The sequence below is a fragment of the Eumetopias jubatus genome, unplaced genomic scaffold (genome assembly GCF_037043125.1).
Source record: "Eumetopias jubatus isolate StellerSeaLion01/CBP00866 unplaced genomic scaffold, mEumJub1_p1.0 scaffold_8, whole genome shotgun sequence".
Classification (NCBI taxonomy): domain Eukaryota; kingdom Metazoa; phylum Chordata; class Mammalia; order Carnivora; family Otariidae; genus Eumetopias; species Eumetopias jubatus.
This window is the reverse complement of record NW_028274814.1, coordinates 44,694,192-44,711,823: the sequence shown is the minus strand read 5'-3', so window position 1 is coordinate 44,711,823 and position 17,632 is coordinate 44,694,192. Positions and strand designations below refer to the sequence as shown.

The 17,632-nt window shown below is 58.5% G+C and overlaps 2 protein-coding genes across 2 annotated transcripts; both read right to left on the bottom strand.

Moving 5' to 3' along the window:
- Positions 1-888: 888 nt before the first annotated feature.
- Positions 889-11,682, bottom strand: P3H3 (prolyl 3-hydroxylase 3). Its single transcript, XM_028121231.2, has 15 exons — positions 11,185-11,682; positions 10,130-10,282; positions 9,606-9,807; positions 9,400-9,531; positions 8,818-8,954; positions 8,290-8,379; positions 6,844-6,896; positions 6,648-6,715; positions 6,393-6,517; positions 3,118-3,219; positions 2,633-2,783; positions 2,298-2,415; positions 2,146-2,221; positions 1,197-1,337; positions 889-1,056 (listed from the first exon to the last, which is right to left on the bottom strand). Exons 1-15 carry the CDS (start codon positions 11,680-11,682, stop codon positions 889-891), a joined length of 2,214 nt encoding a protein of 737 aa, XP_027977032.2.
- Positions 11,683-12,690: 1,008 nt separating this feature from the next.
- GPR162 (G protein-coupled receptor 162) lies at positions 12,691-16,519 on the bottom strand. Its single transcript, XM_028121150.1, has 4 exons — positions 15,653-16,519; positions 14,753-14,942; positions 13,763-13,920; positions 12,691-13,456 (listed from the first exon to the last, which is right to left on the bottom strand). The coding sequence occupies exons 1-4, from the start codon at positions 16,517-16,519 to the stop codon at positions 12,905-12,907; spliced, it is 1,767 nt and encodes a 588-aa protein (XP_027976951.1). The 3' UTR covers positions 12,691-12,904.
- Positions 16,520-17,632: the final 1,113 nt, after the last annotated feature.

The window sequence follows — 17,632 nt, the reverse complement described above, 5'->3', positions numbered from 1 at the left end:
GAGATTAGATGGGACTGATCTGGATAATCCTTCTTCTCAACAAACCCCAACCAGCTGCCCCTGGGTCTGATCTGGGGGGGGGGGGCGGGAAGGTCCAGGGGATCCAGAGAGAAAGACTGGACAGGGTGGCACCTGCTTTAAGTGGACAAGGGGTGGGAAGTGGGGCTCAACCCTGACCCGGCTTCCATCTGGGGTTTGGCCCACTCCTTGCCCCCCTGACTCACGGGGTCCTGCTGGGGTTGTGAAGGCTGGAACCCGAGGGATCAGGCAGCCCTACGTCTTGGCCAAGCTGGGAGAGGGAAGACGGGGCTTAGAGTTGGAGGCCCAGGGAGCAGCTGTCCGGGGTCTGGGTCCATTTGCATATGGGGAGCAGGTGGCCGGGATTTCCCTGACAAATCACAGGCTTTGAGCGGCCCCGCCTCTGGGAGGCCCAGAGACACCTGTCTCCTCCCAGGCCAGCCACAGGCACTGCCCGCAGCAGACACCACAGAAACTGTGATACCCTTGTCTGGGCCCTTGACTGAGGGATCTTCAGTTCTTTATTACAGGCTGGGACAGGGCACTGGGGTTAGCCTCCCTCTCATCCTCCACACATGAAGCAGTCAGGCCCTCTCCCCTGCCATTTTTTTGTCCAGGGAGGCATCGTGTCCTCGGTCTGTCCTCGGGCTGGAGGTCCATCACCCAGGCCTGGTGAGCTCTAGGCTAGTCTGTGCAGTGTCCTCTGAGTCCAGGGCTGGACAGCCCTTGTGGTCCCCAAGGTAGTAGGGGTGCAGGGACAGAGAGCTCACTGTTCTGCTCCCAGCACATGGGGGCTTCTTGTGGGTCCTGGCATCAAGGCGGCCCTTCACAAGTCAAGTGGCCACATCCCCAGGGAGCTGGCTCAGTCCCTCACAGTTCCTCTCGGAGCCGAGGCGGTTTCCCAGCCTTGTCCTGGACCCGCGGAAGCCTGCGGCTGGGGGGTTCCGGGGAATAGTCTTTGTTGGGCATTTCTTCCTCCTCCTCCTCCTCCTTCTCCTCCTCTGGCTCCTTCAGCAGCTCTTTGGCTTCTGTCCACTCCTGGGGAGTAGGGAGGAGAGTCTGGCCCAACCTCCCGCATCACCTTGCCCCCACGGACCCTCCCTGGGACGTCTCGGCCCCCGCCCCTCATCCTTCACACACCAGGAGAGACAGCCCGTCCTACTCTGGCGGCTGCTCACCTGCTCCCTGTGCTCAGGCGCCCACGTGTGCCACAGCGCCAGGGCGCAGCGCCGTCCCCGCGTCACGGCCCACACACCGTGGGGGTTCTCCCCACCGGAGCTGAAGGCCACGAGGCGTCCACAGCGAGGACGAACCTGAGCCTGAGGGGTGAGGGCAGGTTCAGCGCCATGGATGGGTGCTCTCAGAACACTTGGTCCTGACTCCCTACGGCAGGTGGCGGGCCGGGGCGCAAAGAGTTCAGCTCTCCTGCCCATCACTTCCCATTCCTTAATTCAGGGACCATCCTGGGGGGAAATGGGAAGTTGGCCTCAACTTGGGGAGCACAAATGCCAGACTGAGGCTAGAGGAGTCAGAGCCAAAGCAAAGGGGCCTCCGTGGAGCGCCTCCCCACCCCCTGCCCAGGCCTTGACTTTTCCTGATCAACCTTTAAATCCCAGGTATGAAGTAATCTGAGGGTATGAATGCAGTACCAGACTCTGGGTACTGGGGATACGGATCTTGGGGACATTTTTCTACCTCAGAGAGGCCATGGATCATGGGTAGCTGGTGGCAGTTAGCAGAGAAGGAGGTAACTGGGTAAGACAGAGCAGTAGATGATGCAAAATCACTGTCCCTCTCCTTCTGCCCAATTCCAGCCCCTGGTTTCTACCTGGACTAGGGCCTTGGGGACCTGCACTTTATCTACCCTCCTTGAGGGAGTGAGGCAAACACTGAAGGCAGGGTTTGGAGGGGCCACAAGAGATCTCCCGGGGAGGTGTAATCAACCTCTACTAGAACCCCCAAAACCCGGACACGTGGTAGAGAGGGCAGGGGAGGCCAGAAAGGAAAGAAAGGGTTAAGGGGGCCCCGGCCATTTCCCTGCATTTGCCTCTGGGAAGCTTCCGTTTTGAATTCGGAGCCCACAGCTGGGCTCCCCGCCACACCCCCACACCCCCCCATCCGGCTTACTGTGACCGTGAGCGCATTGGGCTCTGTGAAGAACAGGTCCCCACCGTGGAAGTCATCGTTGAGGTAGAGAAGCCCACTGCAAAGGGAGGAAGCCACAGGCAGTGAGACCCCAACCCAGGCCCACCCACCTGACCACTGCGGGGGCTGCCCACCTGTAGTCTCGATAGGTGTAGGCTGGGGGCTCCCGCCAGCACTCCCCGGTGTCAGGGTCCAGGACGCAATTGTCTGCATGCACCGGGTGACTCAGGTCCATGCGCTGGTCTTGCTCTCCTGGGAAGCAAAGGGGCCTGGTGCATGCCCCTGTGCCCACATCCACTGCTGCCCACACTCCCCCTGCAGCTTCGGGGGATCACGGCTGGACAGAGTTGCCAAGAGCCCTCAGGGCGGGGGAGTCAGAAAGCCCACCAGGTTTGGCGATGCGGAGGGGGAGCAGTGCCCAACAGGGGCCCAGGATTGGGGAGGAACAGCTAGGCTCCCTGGTGGTTACCTTCTATGGCACTCCGGCACACCAGGTGGGTGAAGGAAAGATGCAGGGGCCGCTCCGGGGAGAAGTAGGCCTGTGTCAAAGTCCTCACGCGCTCGCTCACCTCCAGAAGCAGCTTAGCCCCCTGACTGCCCACGGCCCCAGCCTGGGCCAGCTGCAAGCGGGGAAAGGAAGGGCGGGAAAGGAGGGGGCAACAGAAGGGTGGCCCTGCCCCAGCCCCTGCCCTACTTCCATTGCTCTCCACCCACGGATTTGGTCTCAGCAGCCAGCTCTGTCGATCAGCCCAAACTGCTCCTTCCATTGGCTCTGTGACCATCACCCAGGTCCCGAGGTCTCAGAACACCTCCCCTCCTGCCGCCCTCAACTCTAGGCAGGGGACTCAGGTGCTCTCAGGCCACGGGAGAGGCCCAGGTACGGGCACCCAGCCTTCTGCATACCCTCTTCTCTGGTTCTGGGCATCAGACCAGAGCATGGGAGCCTCCCCTTACCTGTGCAGCCTTGAGCACTGTGAGCCCCTCGAAGCGCTCATGGGGGGTGTGAGGGGAGCGGCGGCCACGATAGCCAGACCTGGCTCCGGCCTCGGCAGCGTCCTACGGAGGGAGAGACGTGGCTGGGGAGTCTCACTCCCCGAGTCCCAGGCCATCCGCCACCTCACTGCCCACAGGGCTGCAAGATCTTTCTCCAATCCTCCCAGTCCCCGGAAGAGGCTAGAAGCCCCCAGGGTTCCCTGCCGGCTCCCTTTCCTGAGCTGCTGCCCCTTCCCACAGAACGACTATCTATATTGTCACTCTCTGGTAAAGATCTAGAATCCCACTGGCCGAGGGGGCTGTGCCCAGAGCTCTGGAGAGCTTCCTAGAGCAGGGAAGGGGCCTCTGAGAGGGTAAGGGCTGTTGGGGAAAGGGGGCAGGAAGGGCTTGATCATTTGTTCCTAATGAGCCAAGGATAGAGGAGTCTTTCCAGAAACAGGGCGTTAGCAGGAAGTTTGAGAGTCAGGCCGGGTCCCGGCCGGCTCGACGTGGGGAGACAGCATCAGCCGAGGTGCCTCTCTCTGACACCCTTGACACACTCTTGGAGAATGTGACAACCCTTGATGCTGAGCCCCAACTACCCAACCACCTATACAAGTCGCATTACCTGGGGGTCTCCTGGTATTTGGATGTCCCTTTCCTGATAACTATTCTTTTGGCTGCTTTCTGCAACCCCTACCCAGTTACCCTGTGTATAAACCCCATCTCTGAGAAACCACCTACTCACCCAAGACATCTAACCTTCCATGTTTGTATTTATTCATTCAACAAATCTGTACTGAGCACTTCCTATATTCTAGGCACTGAGGATACAACCATGAACATGAAAAGGTCCCTGCTCTCATGCGGTTTATATTTTTTTAATTTTATTTTTTATTTTTTTTAAAGATTTTGTTTATTTATTTGAGAGAGAGAGCACGAGAGGGAGGAGGGTCAGAGGGAGAAGCAGGCTCCCTGCTGAGCAGGGAGCCCGATGTGGGACTCGATCCCGACACTCCAGGATCATGACCTAAGCCGAAGGCAGTCGCTCAACCAACTGAGCCACCCAGGCGCCCTCATGCGGTTTATATTTTGAGTAAACAAACAAACAAACAAACCAGATCGACTCAGATGGGGATAAATGGTATTTAAAAAATTAAAATAGGGTTACAGCCTTGAGAGTGCGCAGGCAGTGGTTAGGGGACAGCTAATTGATGAGTGAGGTGACATCTAAATTGAAAGCAAATGATATAAAGGAGCCACTTGAATATGTGAGAGAAAAAAATGTTCCAGGCAGCAGAAACCGCAGTGCAAAGGTCCTGAGGCCAGAATGAATTTAGTGCGATGGAGGAACAGAAAGAAGGGCTGATACTTGGGAGTTATCCCTGACTCCATCCTTTCATCCATTGTCTCCCACATAGGTTTAGTGCTGAACTTCTCTATCTTTGACTTTCTAAATATCTCTCATCTGTCCGCCTCTCTTCATTTCCTTGAAATGAGGACCTAACCTAAGGCAGTAGCACTCCAGAAGCCTCCCCTCCTTGCTTTCCTCTCCCAGTGCATTCTCCACAGTGCCACTAGAGGGATCTACCGGTTCTGCAGGATGGTGACTCCAGACCCTGCTCCTGCTAATGCACGGGAACTTAAAACCTAACCCCTCCTTAAATTCTCCGATAAGCTGTCCACGGTGGACAAAATCCTTGGCAGGGGACAGAAGTCTCTTCGTCATCTCGCCCGTGCCTCACACTTCCGGCTTCTCTCCCCTATACCTCCTCTGGATAACATACAGCCGGATGACACAGCGCCGGCTAATCCTGAGCGCTTTTTATATTCTTCCAACAGCCTTACCAAGGACTACCAGGGTCCTCACAACAACCCTAAAAGAACCCACTGTATTTAGCCCCATTTTACAGATGAAGAAACGAGGCTCAGAGACATTAAAATACATTGCACAAGGTCACCCAGCTAACCACTGTTGGGGGCCCAAGTCCTTAGCTCCTGTACTCTACTGCAGTTGTCAGAGACCCCCCTCATTCTTCTTCCTTACGGCCTGGCTCTCCTCCCCTTCTCTGCCTTGTTAACTCATCCTTAAGACTGAGCTCAAGGGGCACCTGGGTGGCTCAGGCAGTTAAGCATCTGCCTTGGGCTCAGGTCATGATCCTGGGGTCCTGGAATCGCATCTGGGGATCAAGTGCCTGTGGCCAGCTCCCTGTTAAATGGGGAGTCTGCTTCTCTCTCTGCCCCTCCCCCACTACGTGCACGCACCGCACATATGCATGTGCGCACCCTCTCTCTCTCAAATAAATAAATAAAATGTTTTTGTTTGTTTGTTTGTTTTTTTAAAGACTGAGCTCGGGGCGCCTGGGTGGCTCAGTTGTTAAGCGTCTGCCTTTGGCTCAGGTCATGATCCTGAGGTCCTGGAATCGAGCCCCGCTTCGGGCTCCCTGCTCCACGGGAAGCCTGCTTCTCCCTCTCCCACTCCCCCTGCTTGTGTTCCCTCTCTTACTGTGTCTCCCTCTCTCTCTGTCAAATGAATGAATACAATCTTTAAAAAATAAAAATAAAAAAATAAACAAAAAAAGACTGAGCTCAAATGACCCCGTCAAATGCTCCCCCCGCCACCCCATAAGCCTTCTGTGACTTGGCATTTCAGCGCTCCTATTTGGATGGGTACGTGCTTCTTGTAGCAAACTTAGCCCTCGATCTACTGATGTGTCTCCACGTCTGACTCCTTCTCTGTACAGTGAGCTTCTGAATGCACGTCTGTGCTCATCTCCCTCCCCCTGGAACCTAGTAGTTTTGAGTACGCAGCAGATACTCAGTGAGTGTTGTGTAGAAGGAAGGCTAACCTAGAATGAAGATGAAAGCTTCCCCAAATGGTGGACTAAACCTGGTGAATACGGATCATTCAACCCAAACCAGCAGGGGATGCAACAGATGGGGAAAATAGCCTCTATGTCCGCTCCGCCACTGGCCAAGCCGATAATTAAACTCTTGGCTAACCAAGGAATCCTCACCTGCACACTCACCCTTTTTTATGTCTTTATGTTTTTTGTTTCGTTCTTCCTACCAATTTCTAGCAAAATTCCACCCCAGGCCGGCTAAGTTGAGAGAAACGGAACGTGTCCACCGCCATGCGGGGGGCGGGGGGGGGCAAGGGCAGTGCCCGCTGGAGAACCAGAGAGGGCAGAACCAGGCGGGCTGTGCCTGAGGTCCCTAACTAGCTGACGGTGCCACCTACTCACAGGTCTTCTTACCTTGGCCAGCTGCAGCAGCACCCCACACTCAGCCGGGGTGAGCAGTCCGTCCAACACCACCCGCTCGGACCCATTCAGCTGTCTTGCGTCCTGGGTCAGGGTTACTCCCTCCAGGAGAAGCACATCTGCGGGGGAAGGGACAGGGCAGAGGGGGCTGAGTGCCCGCTGAGGGCAGGCCCAGCAAGGCTGGCGGCCACCCAGACCCGGCCCCCCAGACCCTCGGGGCTCCTGCTTCCTGCTTTCCCAGAAACTTACCCTTCCAGTGAGTCAAGGGCTTCGGCTGTGGCGGCTCATGGTCCCACGGCCTCTTCTCTTGATCCTCTCTCAGGGGTGAGAGACGTGCTCAGTGCATGTGCCCGCCAGTCCGGACCCATCTTCCCCGGACCTACCAAGATGCCTCCCCCACCTTCCAGCTTGGGCCAGGCCCCTCCTACCACAGGGCATCTCCTACCTGAGCTTTTCTCTAAGTGCCTCAGGGATGACAGCTGCTGGGGTCCAGGGATCCTGGGAGAGTCAGGAAAAGCACCGTCACCCAAGTCCAGCCCAAATCCCTGACATTATTAGACTCTGATCTACCACATTAATGTCCTCCTGCTTCCAGAGAAGAAGGCAGAGGTGGGACAAGCCCTGGACTCGTTGTCGGGAGCCCCAGGAGTTGGGCCAAACTCTACCCACAACTGCTCACGTAGCACTATTTGTCAGGTGCTTTTCTAACAGCTTCATCCACGGAAGCGGAATGCGTGGAGATTCATCATGTAATGTTCACGATAGTCTTAATGAAACACATTGTATTAACGTGCCCGCTTTGCAGTTGAAGACTCTAAGACACAGAGAGGTAAAGTAACATGCCCAAGATCACACAGCTAGTAAGCGACAGATTTGGGATTCTTTAGAGGGGCACCTCATGGCTCAGTTGTAGAGCACGTGACTCTTGATTTTGGGGTCCTGAGTTCCAGCCCCATGTTGGGTGTGGAGCCTACTTAACATACATACATACATGCATACTGAACTAGCTTTAGAGCCCACACTTTGAGCCGGCAGTTCTCAACCAGGGAGATTTTGCCCCCCCAGGGGATATTAGGCGATGTCTGGAAACATTTTTGATTGTCATGACTCAGAGTGCTATTGACACCTACTGGGCAGAGGCCAGGGAAGCTGCTGAACATCCCACAATGCCTAGGCAAGCCCCCTTCCTCTCCCCTACAAAGAATGATCAGATCAAAAATGCCAATGGTGGGCGCCTGGGTGGCTCAGTTGGTTAAGTGACTGCCTTCAGCTCAGGACATGATCCCGGAGTCCCAGGATCGAGTCCTGCATCAGGCTCCCTGCTCGGCGAGGAGCCTGCTTCTCCCTCTGACCCTCCCCCCTCTCATGTACTCTCTCTCTCTCATTCTCGCTCTCTCAAATAAATAAATAAATCTTAAAAAAAAAAATGTCAGTGGTGCCAAGACGGTTGAGAAAATGCCTTATGTTATTGTCCTAGCAGTGAAGAAACCCTCTGCCCTTCAGTTTCCTCATAACTACCACAAAAAGAACAGTAACCAAAGCAGCAGCAAGAACAGAGCCTTCTCTACTATGTAGCAATGATATGGTGTCAATCACTCTATGAGATAGGTCTGATGTGCCCATTTTACAGGTAAGGAAATTGAGGCTGAGGCAAGTGAAGGTCCAGAGCTTGTTTATGGCAGAGAAGAGACCAACACTTAGGCCTGCATGACCCCAAAGCGGCCCTCTCCTTTCTCCCTGAGACACTGCAGACGCCTCTCCAAGCCTCCCAGGGGTGTGGGAAATGGGAAGCCTTGTTGCAAAGCACAGTGACACAAATGTAGGGCATCACTCTTCTCTTCCTCCTGGGGGAGCACTGAGTGGCAGGACGGGGACAAGGGGAGATACTCACAGGATCCTTGAAGCTGGCCCCCAGGTGCTCCATGGCATAGTAGAGCTGTCTCTTCTCCCCCAAGGATCGAAGGATGAAGCGCTGGATGTCCTGAGGCGGGGTGGGAGCAGGGAGAAAGGGGTGGAACGAGGAGAAGTAGAGTGGGGCAGGGAAGTTAAGGCTGGAGGAGAGCATGGCAGCCCCTGGTTCTAGGGGACAGCCTGCATGCTCCTAAACCCTTTCCTGTGCCTTCTTGGTCAACAGCTTCGGGGCATCTGGGCTCAAGGTGTGGGGGGGGCTGGGGGGGCGGGGGGGAGGTTATACGCATATGCCTGTGGCACAGGAGGGCACACAAGGGGGGTGAGGTGAAGGCAAGGGGGGATGGGCTGCCACTTGGACTCAGAAAGTGGAGTCTGCAGTGGGGAGCAGGAAGGGGAGACAAGTCAGATGCTGGACTTGGAGTTGCCTGTGGTGACTAAAAGGGGGTACAGAGTCCAGGTTACTTCTCAGGTCTATTTGATTTAGGGTAAATATGGAGCAGAGGGTTACCTCTCTCGGCCCGAGGCCAGGTCTCGGCTCTTCCAGCTGGGCCTGGTACTCGTTTAGAGCCTTCTTGGCAGCCTCATCCTCCGGGTAGAAGAGCAGAACACTCAGGACATTCTCCATAGCCTGGGACAGATTCCCCACTGGAGACAGAGTAATAGGGCAGGGTGGGGCACGGAGACTGAGAAGGACAGTGGTCCCTGGGCAGAGCCAGAGAAGGTGGTCTCCCGATGCCAAACAACTCCAAAGCCCCCATCCCACCTGGCAGGCACACTCATCCATTGCTTCTTTCCAAAGCTTACTCAAACATACCTGAGCTGGATAGGCAGAGTTCAAAGGGGAGGAAGAGAGAAGGGAGTTAAAGGAAGGTGAGAAGCAGCAAGGGCAGAAGGAGCCCTGGGACCCATCTCCTGAGCTTTCCACAAAGGCACCAAAGGAGAGCAAATGAGAGTCCTCCTGACCAACTACAGATCCAGAGACAGACGGGAGGGATGGAGAGATGGGGCTCAGGATACCATCAGAGACAAACCTTCACTTCCCCTGTTTCCAACCCCCGTCACCCCCAGCGCCCAGACTTCCCCAACTGACCCTGAGCATGGGCCTCGTGAAGCCGCCTCAGCTGGCTGGGAAGGAAGTCAGGGACAGGGAAACTGCGTCCAGGACGCGTGGCCGTGTCCCCCACACAGCGCTGCCGGCACTGCAGGACCCGAATCCAGTGCCCTGCAGACAACACACGTCACCCATTGAGCTTGTGACGCTCCTCTCTGTGGGGCCGGGAATCCCCAGCACCTTACCTGCAATGGTCTCATAGAGGCCCCCCTGGCTCCCGGCCCCTTCCTCCTCCTCTTCCTCCCTCTGCTGCTCCTCGGGCCCCTCACAGCCAGCCCGGCAGCTCTCCATCTGGGCCAGGCTCTCCTGCAGGGCCTCCTCTAGCCTGGGCAGTGCCAGTCCTGCCTCCTGGCGCCCCAGTAGCTCCAGGCCATCGTCATAGGCTGCCTGTGGGGGAGGGGAGCGGGCAGTCACCTGAGCTCCTGGAAGCAGGGTGCCAGACAAGATTGGGAGGCAGAAAGAAGGGGAGGGGTGTTGGTCTCATCTGGGGTGTGGACTCCAGGTCCCACTTCACCTTGGGGAATATAGGGTGGGCCTCGGGATCAGAATGGTCGAACAAGGGACTTTAGTGATCCTCGGGAAGAAAAACCAAGCCCCAGAGAGGGACTCTCCATCCAGGCTTACTGAGGACAGTACCCAGGTCTCCTGATGCCTGAGCCACACAGGTCCCAGTCCAGTGAGCCCTGTGTATCTGGCCAAGGGGTCTCACCCAGTGTGGCGGTGTCTCCAGGTCCCGGAAGCTCTGGGGCCGCACCCGAGACATGCGTCTGTACTTAGCCATGTCCTCCCGCATCTGCAAGTGTGTTGGGTTTGCTACAAAGAAGGTGTGTGCTGCCGCAGCTGCCAGGTCCAACTTCTTCAGCTGAGAAGCACGAAGGATGAGGGAGTCAGTGCCCTCAGGTAGGGGTGTCGGACCTCTACCGGCTCACTGGCCTCCCCACCCTCCGCCACACACACACCTGGAACTGCGCCAGAGCTTTCTGGAAGACTTGTCAGTCAGAACTGCCCACTTCCCAACCTCCAGCGCCCCTAGAAACCAGTATGCCGGGGGAACTCAGAGAAGAGGGGTCTGGAGACTTTGGAGTGGGTGCGGAATTGGTAGAGGGACCTCAGGGCCTCCGTTTGGAAGACAAGGTGCAAGTGATGGCTTAAGTAAGGTGGGAAGTGGGGGAAACCTGAGCCACCAGCAAAACCCGCAGGTCTCTAGGACCCTGGGCTGAGGTGTGTGTGACCAGCCCCCCGCCCCCCCAGCCACGTAGGCAATAGCTACCGAACTGGTAGCTGCGCAGCGTCCACTGCCTGCCCGCCACATGCCCGGCCTCTAGACTCCTTAGCCTTGACCCTGCCCCTCAAAGGCTCACACTCAACCCCCCCCCACCCCCCCGTGCTTCCTGTGCAGCGACGGGCTTCCCCCCATCCGCTCCGCTTTACTATCATCCCACGTAGGTCTCAGTAAGACCTCTAACGTTTCAGGCCCCTTCCCTCCATCCCCGATCTCCTTCCACCCCGCCTCAGGAACCCATCCAGCCCCGCTCCAGCTTTGCTCCCACTCTCCCTTAGGCTGTCCCTCGGCGACCTCAGTGGGTATTTGGCGCGGTTTGGATGGGACCGACTCAAAAGGAGAGGTCCGCCGACCGCCCCCGAGCCCCCCCCCCCGCCCGGAGTCCCGGGCGCCGGCATTCCGCCCTCTCCCGGCGAGCTCCAAGTAGCGGCGCAGCGTGGGTCGGGGCGGGACCCCCGAAGGGGCCTGGGCGGCTCCCGCACCTGGTAATAGGCCCTCTGCAGGTAGTTGTAGGGCTCCCGGCGGCGAAAGGCGTCCCGCAGCGCGCTCCCCACGCGGAGCCGCGCCGCGCCCCCGGGGCCCAGCCTCTGCGCCCCGCACTGGGTCAGGCACTCGGCCCGGCGGAGCGCCGCGCGGAGCAGCAGCCGCTCCCAGGCCCCCCGCGCCGGGCCGGGCCCGGAGTCAGGCCCCGGGGCGTCAAGCAGCACCGCGGGGAGCGCGGCCCCCGCCTCGGCCGCACAGCGCGCCCCGCAGTCCTGGCGCGCGCGGCCCAGCGCCGCCTGGCTCCGCAGCGCCTCCCGCAGCAGCGCCACGGCCGGCGCCCAAGCCCCGGCCGCGTAGGCGCGCAGCCCGTCGGCGTAGAGCAAGTCGGGGGCCTGCGGGGGCGCCCCCGGGGACAGCGAGGCCAGGCCGGGGGGCTCGGGGGACCCCGGCGGGGGCAGCAGCAGCAGCAGCAGCAGCAACCGGAGGAGCCGGAGCATGGTGCCAGGGGCGCCGGCCGGCTGCCGAAGCGGAATGCGGGAGCCGAGAGGGAGAGAGAGAGAGGGAAGGGGGAAGGGAGAGGGAGGGGAAAGGAAGGAGAGATGGAGAGGAGGGAGGACAGGAAGAGAGAAGGAATGAGCGGGGGGCCAAGGAGAGCCGGTGCGGCCCAGGCTCAACCCTGGGAGAGGCCAATATGAGAGCCAGAGACGTCGGGAAGCCTGGCAGAAAGTGGAGACAGCAGTCTTTAAGACGAGGGACGGTGTGGGACGACAAACAGGCCCTGAAGAGCAGATGGCAAACGGCTGGCACTGGAGTAGGACTGGTGCTTTGGAAAACAGCATGGGGAGCCTCTTCGGACCCTTGACTCAAACCCCTGAGGCCCCCGGCCTCAGAGTAACTACTGGAGCTGTGTTCCCCTCCGCTCTGTGCCTCCCCCACCCCCACTCTTGGGACCAGGACAAGGAGAGTGGATGCCTCCCATACACCTACCCACACCCACTTTTGGAAAATGAGCCTTAGAATGCAGCATGGGATGCGGGCCTGTGACACCAACTCAGGCCCAAATCCTTTCCTGCCCAGAAAGTGAGGCCTGGGTGGATTTGGGGGAAGGAGAGTTGGGGCATGGCACATGGAATCACACTCTGAAACTACTTCCACAAATCCAGACAGAGATCCTTCACACCGCAAAGCGGCAAACTCAATTGTCTCCCCATGCCCATGCCCAGCACAAGATGCTCTTTTTTTTTTTTTGTGAGTAAAGCGACAGAAGTTTATTAATCAAGGATACAGTAAAAGCTCTCAGGAATGAGAGGGGTCCCGACAGGGTTGCCACAAGATGCTCTTACAAGCCTGTCCCTCTGTATGTCTTCATGTTTGAGTTTGTCTTTTTCCACGTGTATTTCTGGGCCTCTGCTCACTGCCCCCGCTCTATTTTGTCCTCTATGAGCCTTTCCACCCCCGAGCCTCCCACCATACCCTCTGCCACCCGAGCACACAGGACACCGTGGTTTCCATGGTAACACTTCAGGCTTTAATATGTTTTGCTAAGGGTGATGGAAGGTGAGTAGGGCATCTGGTCATTGAGATGGGAGACAGCAGGGGGCTCCAGGCCCCAGATCCAGTGCCCACCTCCACGGAGTCTGGAGGCAGCTGCCCTAGGCTCAGGGCCAGAACTGGTGTTACTCAGGGCCCCTCCCCTGAGTCCCGCCAGCCCACTTGGGCTCACAGGGTCAGCTGGGGGAAAATGGGGTTACCTGGGCCCCAGGATCCTCCCCAAGGTCTTGCACTCCCCTCACCTCCTGTCAGGGAGCAGCGTCTCCCTGCACTTAGCCCCAAAGGAAGTCCAACGGCTCTGCTGTCAGGGGACCCAAGGGAGAGCCTGCGGGGTGAGAGGCCCAGGGGCCTGGGCCGGCGAGGAGAGGGCCCTGGCGAAGCAGTCGGAGAAGGCAGAGGTGTCTCATCAATGAAGGTGGTGATCTCTTCCCGGAAGAAGCCAGGACCCCGTGGGGGTCCCCCACCTGACCCCAACATCCCACCCTCCAAGAACTGGCGAAGGCTGGCCAGCCCCCCACCTTCAGCTTCCTCCTCATCCTCCTCATCCTCCAGCCTTTGTCTTCGTCCCAGGTACTCAGGAGGGCCCCCCAGGGCTTGGCTCTGGGCCGGGAGGACCCGGATGTCATCAGAGGATGACCACTTATGCAGGATGGAGCCTGGTGCCCGAGGAGTAGAGAAGATGTTGGTCTCATCGTGGGACAGACGGCGGGACAGAGGGACCTGGGGAGAGGAGCCGGTAGACCCAGAGGTGCTATGGGGACCAAGCAGGGGTAGAAGCAGGAACCAAAGTAGGGACTCGGTAAGAAGGCCCCACCCCCTTAAACTTTTGCAAAACATCCTCTGATGGGCAAACCTGGTTCTGAGAGGTCTGAAGGGGAGCCTCTCTTGCCACACGTTTCTTTCACCTACCCCTTAGGTGCCCTGCAGGCCAGGGCTAGGGAGTGGGGAGTCGGGATGGTCAGCAGAGACCGGAGACAGGTAGTAAGGGGGTACCCAGAACAGGAGGTGCACTCCCTAGCCTCATACCTGTAAGTAGTGGACCCTCTCAAGAGGGGGAAAGAGCATGTGCCTTCCAGGCAGCAGCTTAACCTGGGAGGGGTCCCTGCCCCCTGGTCCTGTGGTACCATTGGCATCAAAGCGCACTTTGCACACTCGGCCATCTGCATAGTCATCACAGCCCCCATCTAGGAGAGAAGAGGGGCAGGGTCGTTACAGACAGGGAATGCCCACTCCCCTCCCCACCCCACCCCCCCTTAAAACCTCCTGCCCCCCCCTTTTTTAAGATTTCATTTATTTATTTGAGAGAGAGAATGAGATAGAGAGAGCATGAGAGGGGGGAGGGTCAGAGAGAGAGGCAGGCTCCCCGCCGAGCAGGGAGCCCGATGCGGGACTCGATCCCGGGACTCGATCCCGGGACTCCAGGATCATGACCTGAGCCGGAGGCAGTGGCTTAACCAACTGAGCCACTCAGGCGCCCCAACCTCCTGCCCCCTTTATAAGCTCCTGGGAGAATCCTGTTCCCACGACTCTGTAAGCTCCAAGAGGAAAAGCAAGAGTGTCTAACGTCTGTTGCATTCATTGCTAAGTCCCTAGTGCTTCATACATATAGACATGTTTATTGAAACAGTTGCAACCCCACCCCAAGAACTGTCCCTATAGCTGGGGGCCTCTCTCAGGGAGCTTAGCGTCCCGTCCCCTTACTTCCACAGCCCTCCTTTAGCGGTTGCGTTAGGACTCTGGACTGCTTCTCAGGCACTCGGCCTGGAGAGTGGAGGCAGAGCTGGGTAGTGTGGGCTTCCAGAGGGAAGCCGCCGCCGGGTGGAGGGAGCCCTCGGTGCAGAAGGAAGCGATGGGTGTACATCGGGGTGCGGGATTAGGGAAAGGGAGTCAGCCCAGGGGCGGCGCCGGTTCCGTCCAGCAGGGGGCACTCCAGGGCAGCCCGTCCCCACACAGGGAAGGGCCGGCAGAAAAGGGAGCCGAAGCCCGGAAAAGCCAAAGCCCAGTCCCTCCTCTGACCGTCATCGCCTTCCTCCTCGGACATGATGGCCACGCACTGCTCCCACACCGTGCGCACGTCGGCCCGGTAGCGCTCGCAGGACCAGATGAAGGAGGGCAGCAGCAGCGTCTGTGCCATGGAGCACCACAGCACAGCCAGCACCATCCACGGCGGGGCCGAGTCCGACTTAAGGGAGAAGAAGCTCACCACCTAGCGGGAGGACGGGGAATGGCGCGGGGTCACGACCCAGCGCCCAGAGGTCCCCCTGGGCCCCGGATCCAGGGTTCTAGTGCCGTGGGTGGGCAAAAAGGAAGGCCTGGCCCAGTTCACAGAGGCTCAGGACAGAGGCAAAGTCGGAGGTGCAGATGGGACAAACGGAGGGCAAGGGCGTGATTCAGAGGAAGGTCGGGGGCAAGGACTGGAGACAAAGCCCTGAGGTCCAGAGGGACAGAAGCAGACGGTACAGAAAAGTTGAACACAGAGAGAAATTCGGGAATCGGGACTAGATGGGGATGCAAAAAGCGGGGGTGGTGGGGCGAGCTCTCTGGGCTTTCCACCGGAGTGCTCAGAGACCCTGTGGTATATATCCCGAGAGTGTTAGGGAATGGAGACTGGAGCTAGGCTGCTGGATGGTGGGGCTGGGAGCCAAAGCGTAGAGCAGCGGGATAGATGGTGGAGCTGGAGGATGGGTGGTGGAGTTGTGTAGTAGAAACTGGAAAACAGACAACGAGGCTGGGGGTAATGGGAACGAGGGGATGGATGATGGAGGGGGGGCTCACAGATGTAGCAGGGGTGGGGGCAGAAGAGAGGAAGGTGGATGGCAGAGCGCAGAGCTGCTGTATGGCGGATGGACTTGGAGGTCAGGTGATTGTGCTGGGGCCTGGATATTGGGGAAAGCAGGCGGGGGACCCCAATCTCACCAAGATGGGCACCCCTGTGAGTGAGTCATAGAGAAAGACGATGGCGCTGACCAAGTTGGTGACCTGCAGGGATGTCTTGGCCGACTCGGAGCCGTCCAGCGAGGACCGCCGCTTCCCTCTGGCATCCTCCACCACAATGGCTGGCACCTCAAAGGCTGGCCGGGTACCCAACCCCCCTGGCCCACCCCCCTTGGCCCCGCCCCCCACCCCCGCTCGCCAAGCCAGCCGAGCCCTCCGGGGCCGGGCCCACAACGTCTGGTAGAAGGTGATGGCCACACAGACCAGCCCCATGACAATGCCCCCAAGTAGCAAGAGGCTGAAGCAGACACCAAAGCCCAGGCCAATCTTGGAGACTATGAACTGGCAGCCGCGGGCGTAGTAGCGCTCGCCATTGTTGTGCCAGCCAATGGAGGGCAGCGTAGAGAGGATGAAGCTGACCATCCAGATGCCCATGACGGCGTGCAGTGCCTGCTTCTTGGCGTTGCTGAGACGGTAGTTGACAGGCCAACGCACCATCCACATGCGATGGTAGGAGAGGGAGGCGACTGTGAAGCAGGTGGCCAGGGCCAGTGTGTAGTAGGTGGACACAAACACCTTGCAGATGCTCTCGTTCCAGTCATAGTCGGAAGAGGCCTGGCGCCGGAGCTGCACCACGGCGAAGGTGGTGAGGGGCACGGCCGCCATGAGTATGTGCGTGCCCGCCAGGAAGCAGAGCAGTAACTCCAGCGGCTTGTGCTTCTGCTGCTTGGCCGAGATGCTGAGGATGATCCAGGCATTGGCCAGCAGGGCCAGGAGGCCACAGGCCAGCCAAGACAATGCGTTTGAGCGCAGGGAGGCCTCCTCTGCCCCTGCCCCTCCCCGAGCCATCCTATATCCTCGGCCCCCCCACCCCCCTTGAACTCCTGGGGGTGGGGGCTAGGTCTCACCCAGGAGCCCCACTCACACACACACCCATGATGCGCCCAATCTCTGCCCTGTGGGGGAGCAGGCCGCCCAGCGGCCTACCCTACTGCTCAGCATTGCATGACTGACCCAGCTAAGGTGCGGTGTGGAGGGCAGGGGAGGAGACTGAGGGTCAGCAGAGGTGGTCCTCAGCCTCCATATTGGGTGGGAACCTTCCTGAAGTATCCCTGTGGTTGATGGGGGAGGCAAGCAGACTGCTTTCCCATCTATGAGGTTGGCTGAGGAGCTCTGGTCCCCATGCCAGGACTTCCGGGTCTCTTCTTCCTCTGGTTCTTGACCAGTCAGGGATCTTCTGGGTGCCCCAAGGGGTGTGTGGGGGGGGTGAGGCTCAGCCACCCGGACAAACTGCAAGGGAGAAATGACATGTGGGAGGGGGAGGGCAAAAGGTAGTGCCTAGGCTGTTCTCCAACTGACTTCTCACACCCCCTTCTCTTGAAACTATAGAAATAACTGACTACTAGGGGTCATGGGGTCATTCAGAACATTCTCTCGCCTTAAATCAGATGGCCAGTCACACAGCCCACACAGCTAAGAGCCCTGCTTTCCTGGCTCTCAGGAAAGAAGGTGTTCTGACCTCCTGTCTCCTAGCCCTTTCAGCCCTTTTTCCTCCCTCTGCCATTCCCAGGTCCCTTCTTCTTATGTGCCCTGCTCAGTACTATTCGATCCCTAGCTTCATGTCCCTGAATTTCTCTTCAGAGCTACTGCTGCCAGGTGCATGGCTTGTTTCTTTTTTGAGCGTTCACGGTAAACTGGGATATGTATGCTCTCTCAGCTCCTCGCCAGAGTTCCGGCTCCTGGGCCCAGGGGTCTTGGTGCTCAGCCCCATTTCCCCAAGCCCGTGTGATCACCCTCTAGCTCACCAGGGATCTGGGAAGATGGGAGAAAGGAGGCTGGGACCAAGGGGAGGGGGGGGCTAGGGAACCCGAAGGCGGGGAAACCGCTGACATCAGAAGCATCCAGAAATGGAAAGATGGGGAACTAGGGGGAAGGAGGAGAGTTTGAGCAGAAGAGAAAGAA

Bases quoted from the DNA above. Each gene is read 5' to 3' on its own strand.
- P3H3 (XM_028121231.2), bottom strand. From the start codon at position 11,682: ATGCTCCGGCTCCTCCGGTTGCTGCTGCTGCTGCTGCTGCTGCCCCCG. The intron at 6,716-6,843 runs GTAGGAGATGCC...CTCACCCCTGAG, and splicing joins GCACTTAGAGAAAAGCTCAG to AGAGGATCAAGAGAAGAGGC. The intron at 6,518-6,647 runs GTAAGTTTCTGG...CTTCCCCCGCAG, and splicing joins GCCCTTGACTCACTGGAAGG to ATGTGCTTCTCCTGGAGGGA.
- GPR162 (XM_028121150.1), bottom strand. From the start codon at position 16,519: ATGGCTCGGGGAGGGGCAGGGGCAGAGGAGGCCTCCCTGCGCTCAAAC. The intron at 14,943-15,652 runs GTGAGATTGGGG...TCCTCCCGCTAG, and splicing joins TCACAGGGGTGCCCATCTTG to GTGGTGAGCTTCTTCTCCCT. The intron at 13,921-14,752 runs GTCAGAGGAGGG...CTTCTCTCCTAG, and splicing joins CGAGGAGGAAGGCGATGACG to ATGGGGGCTGTGATGACTAT.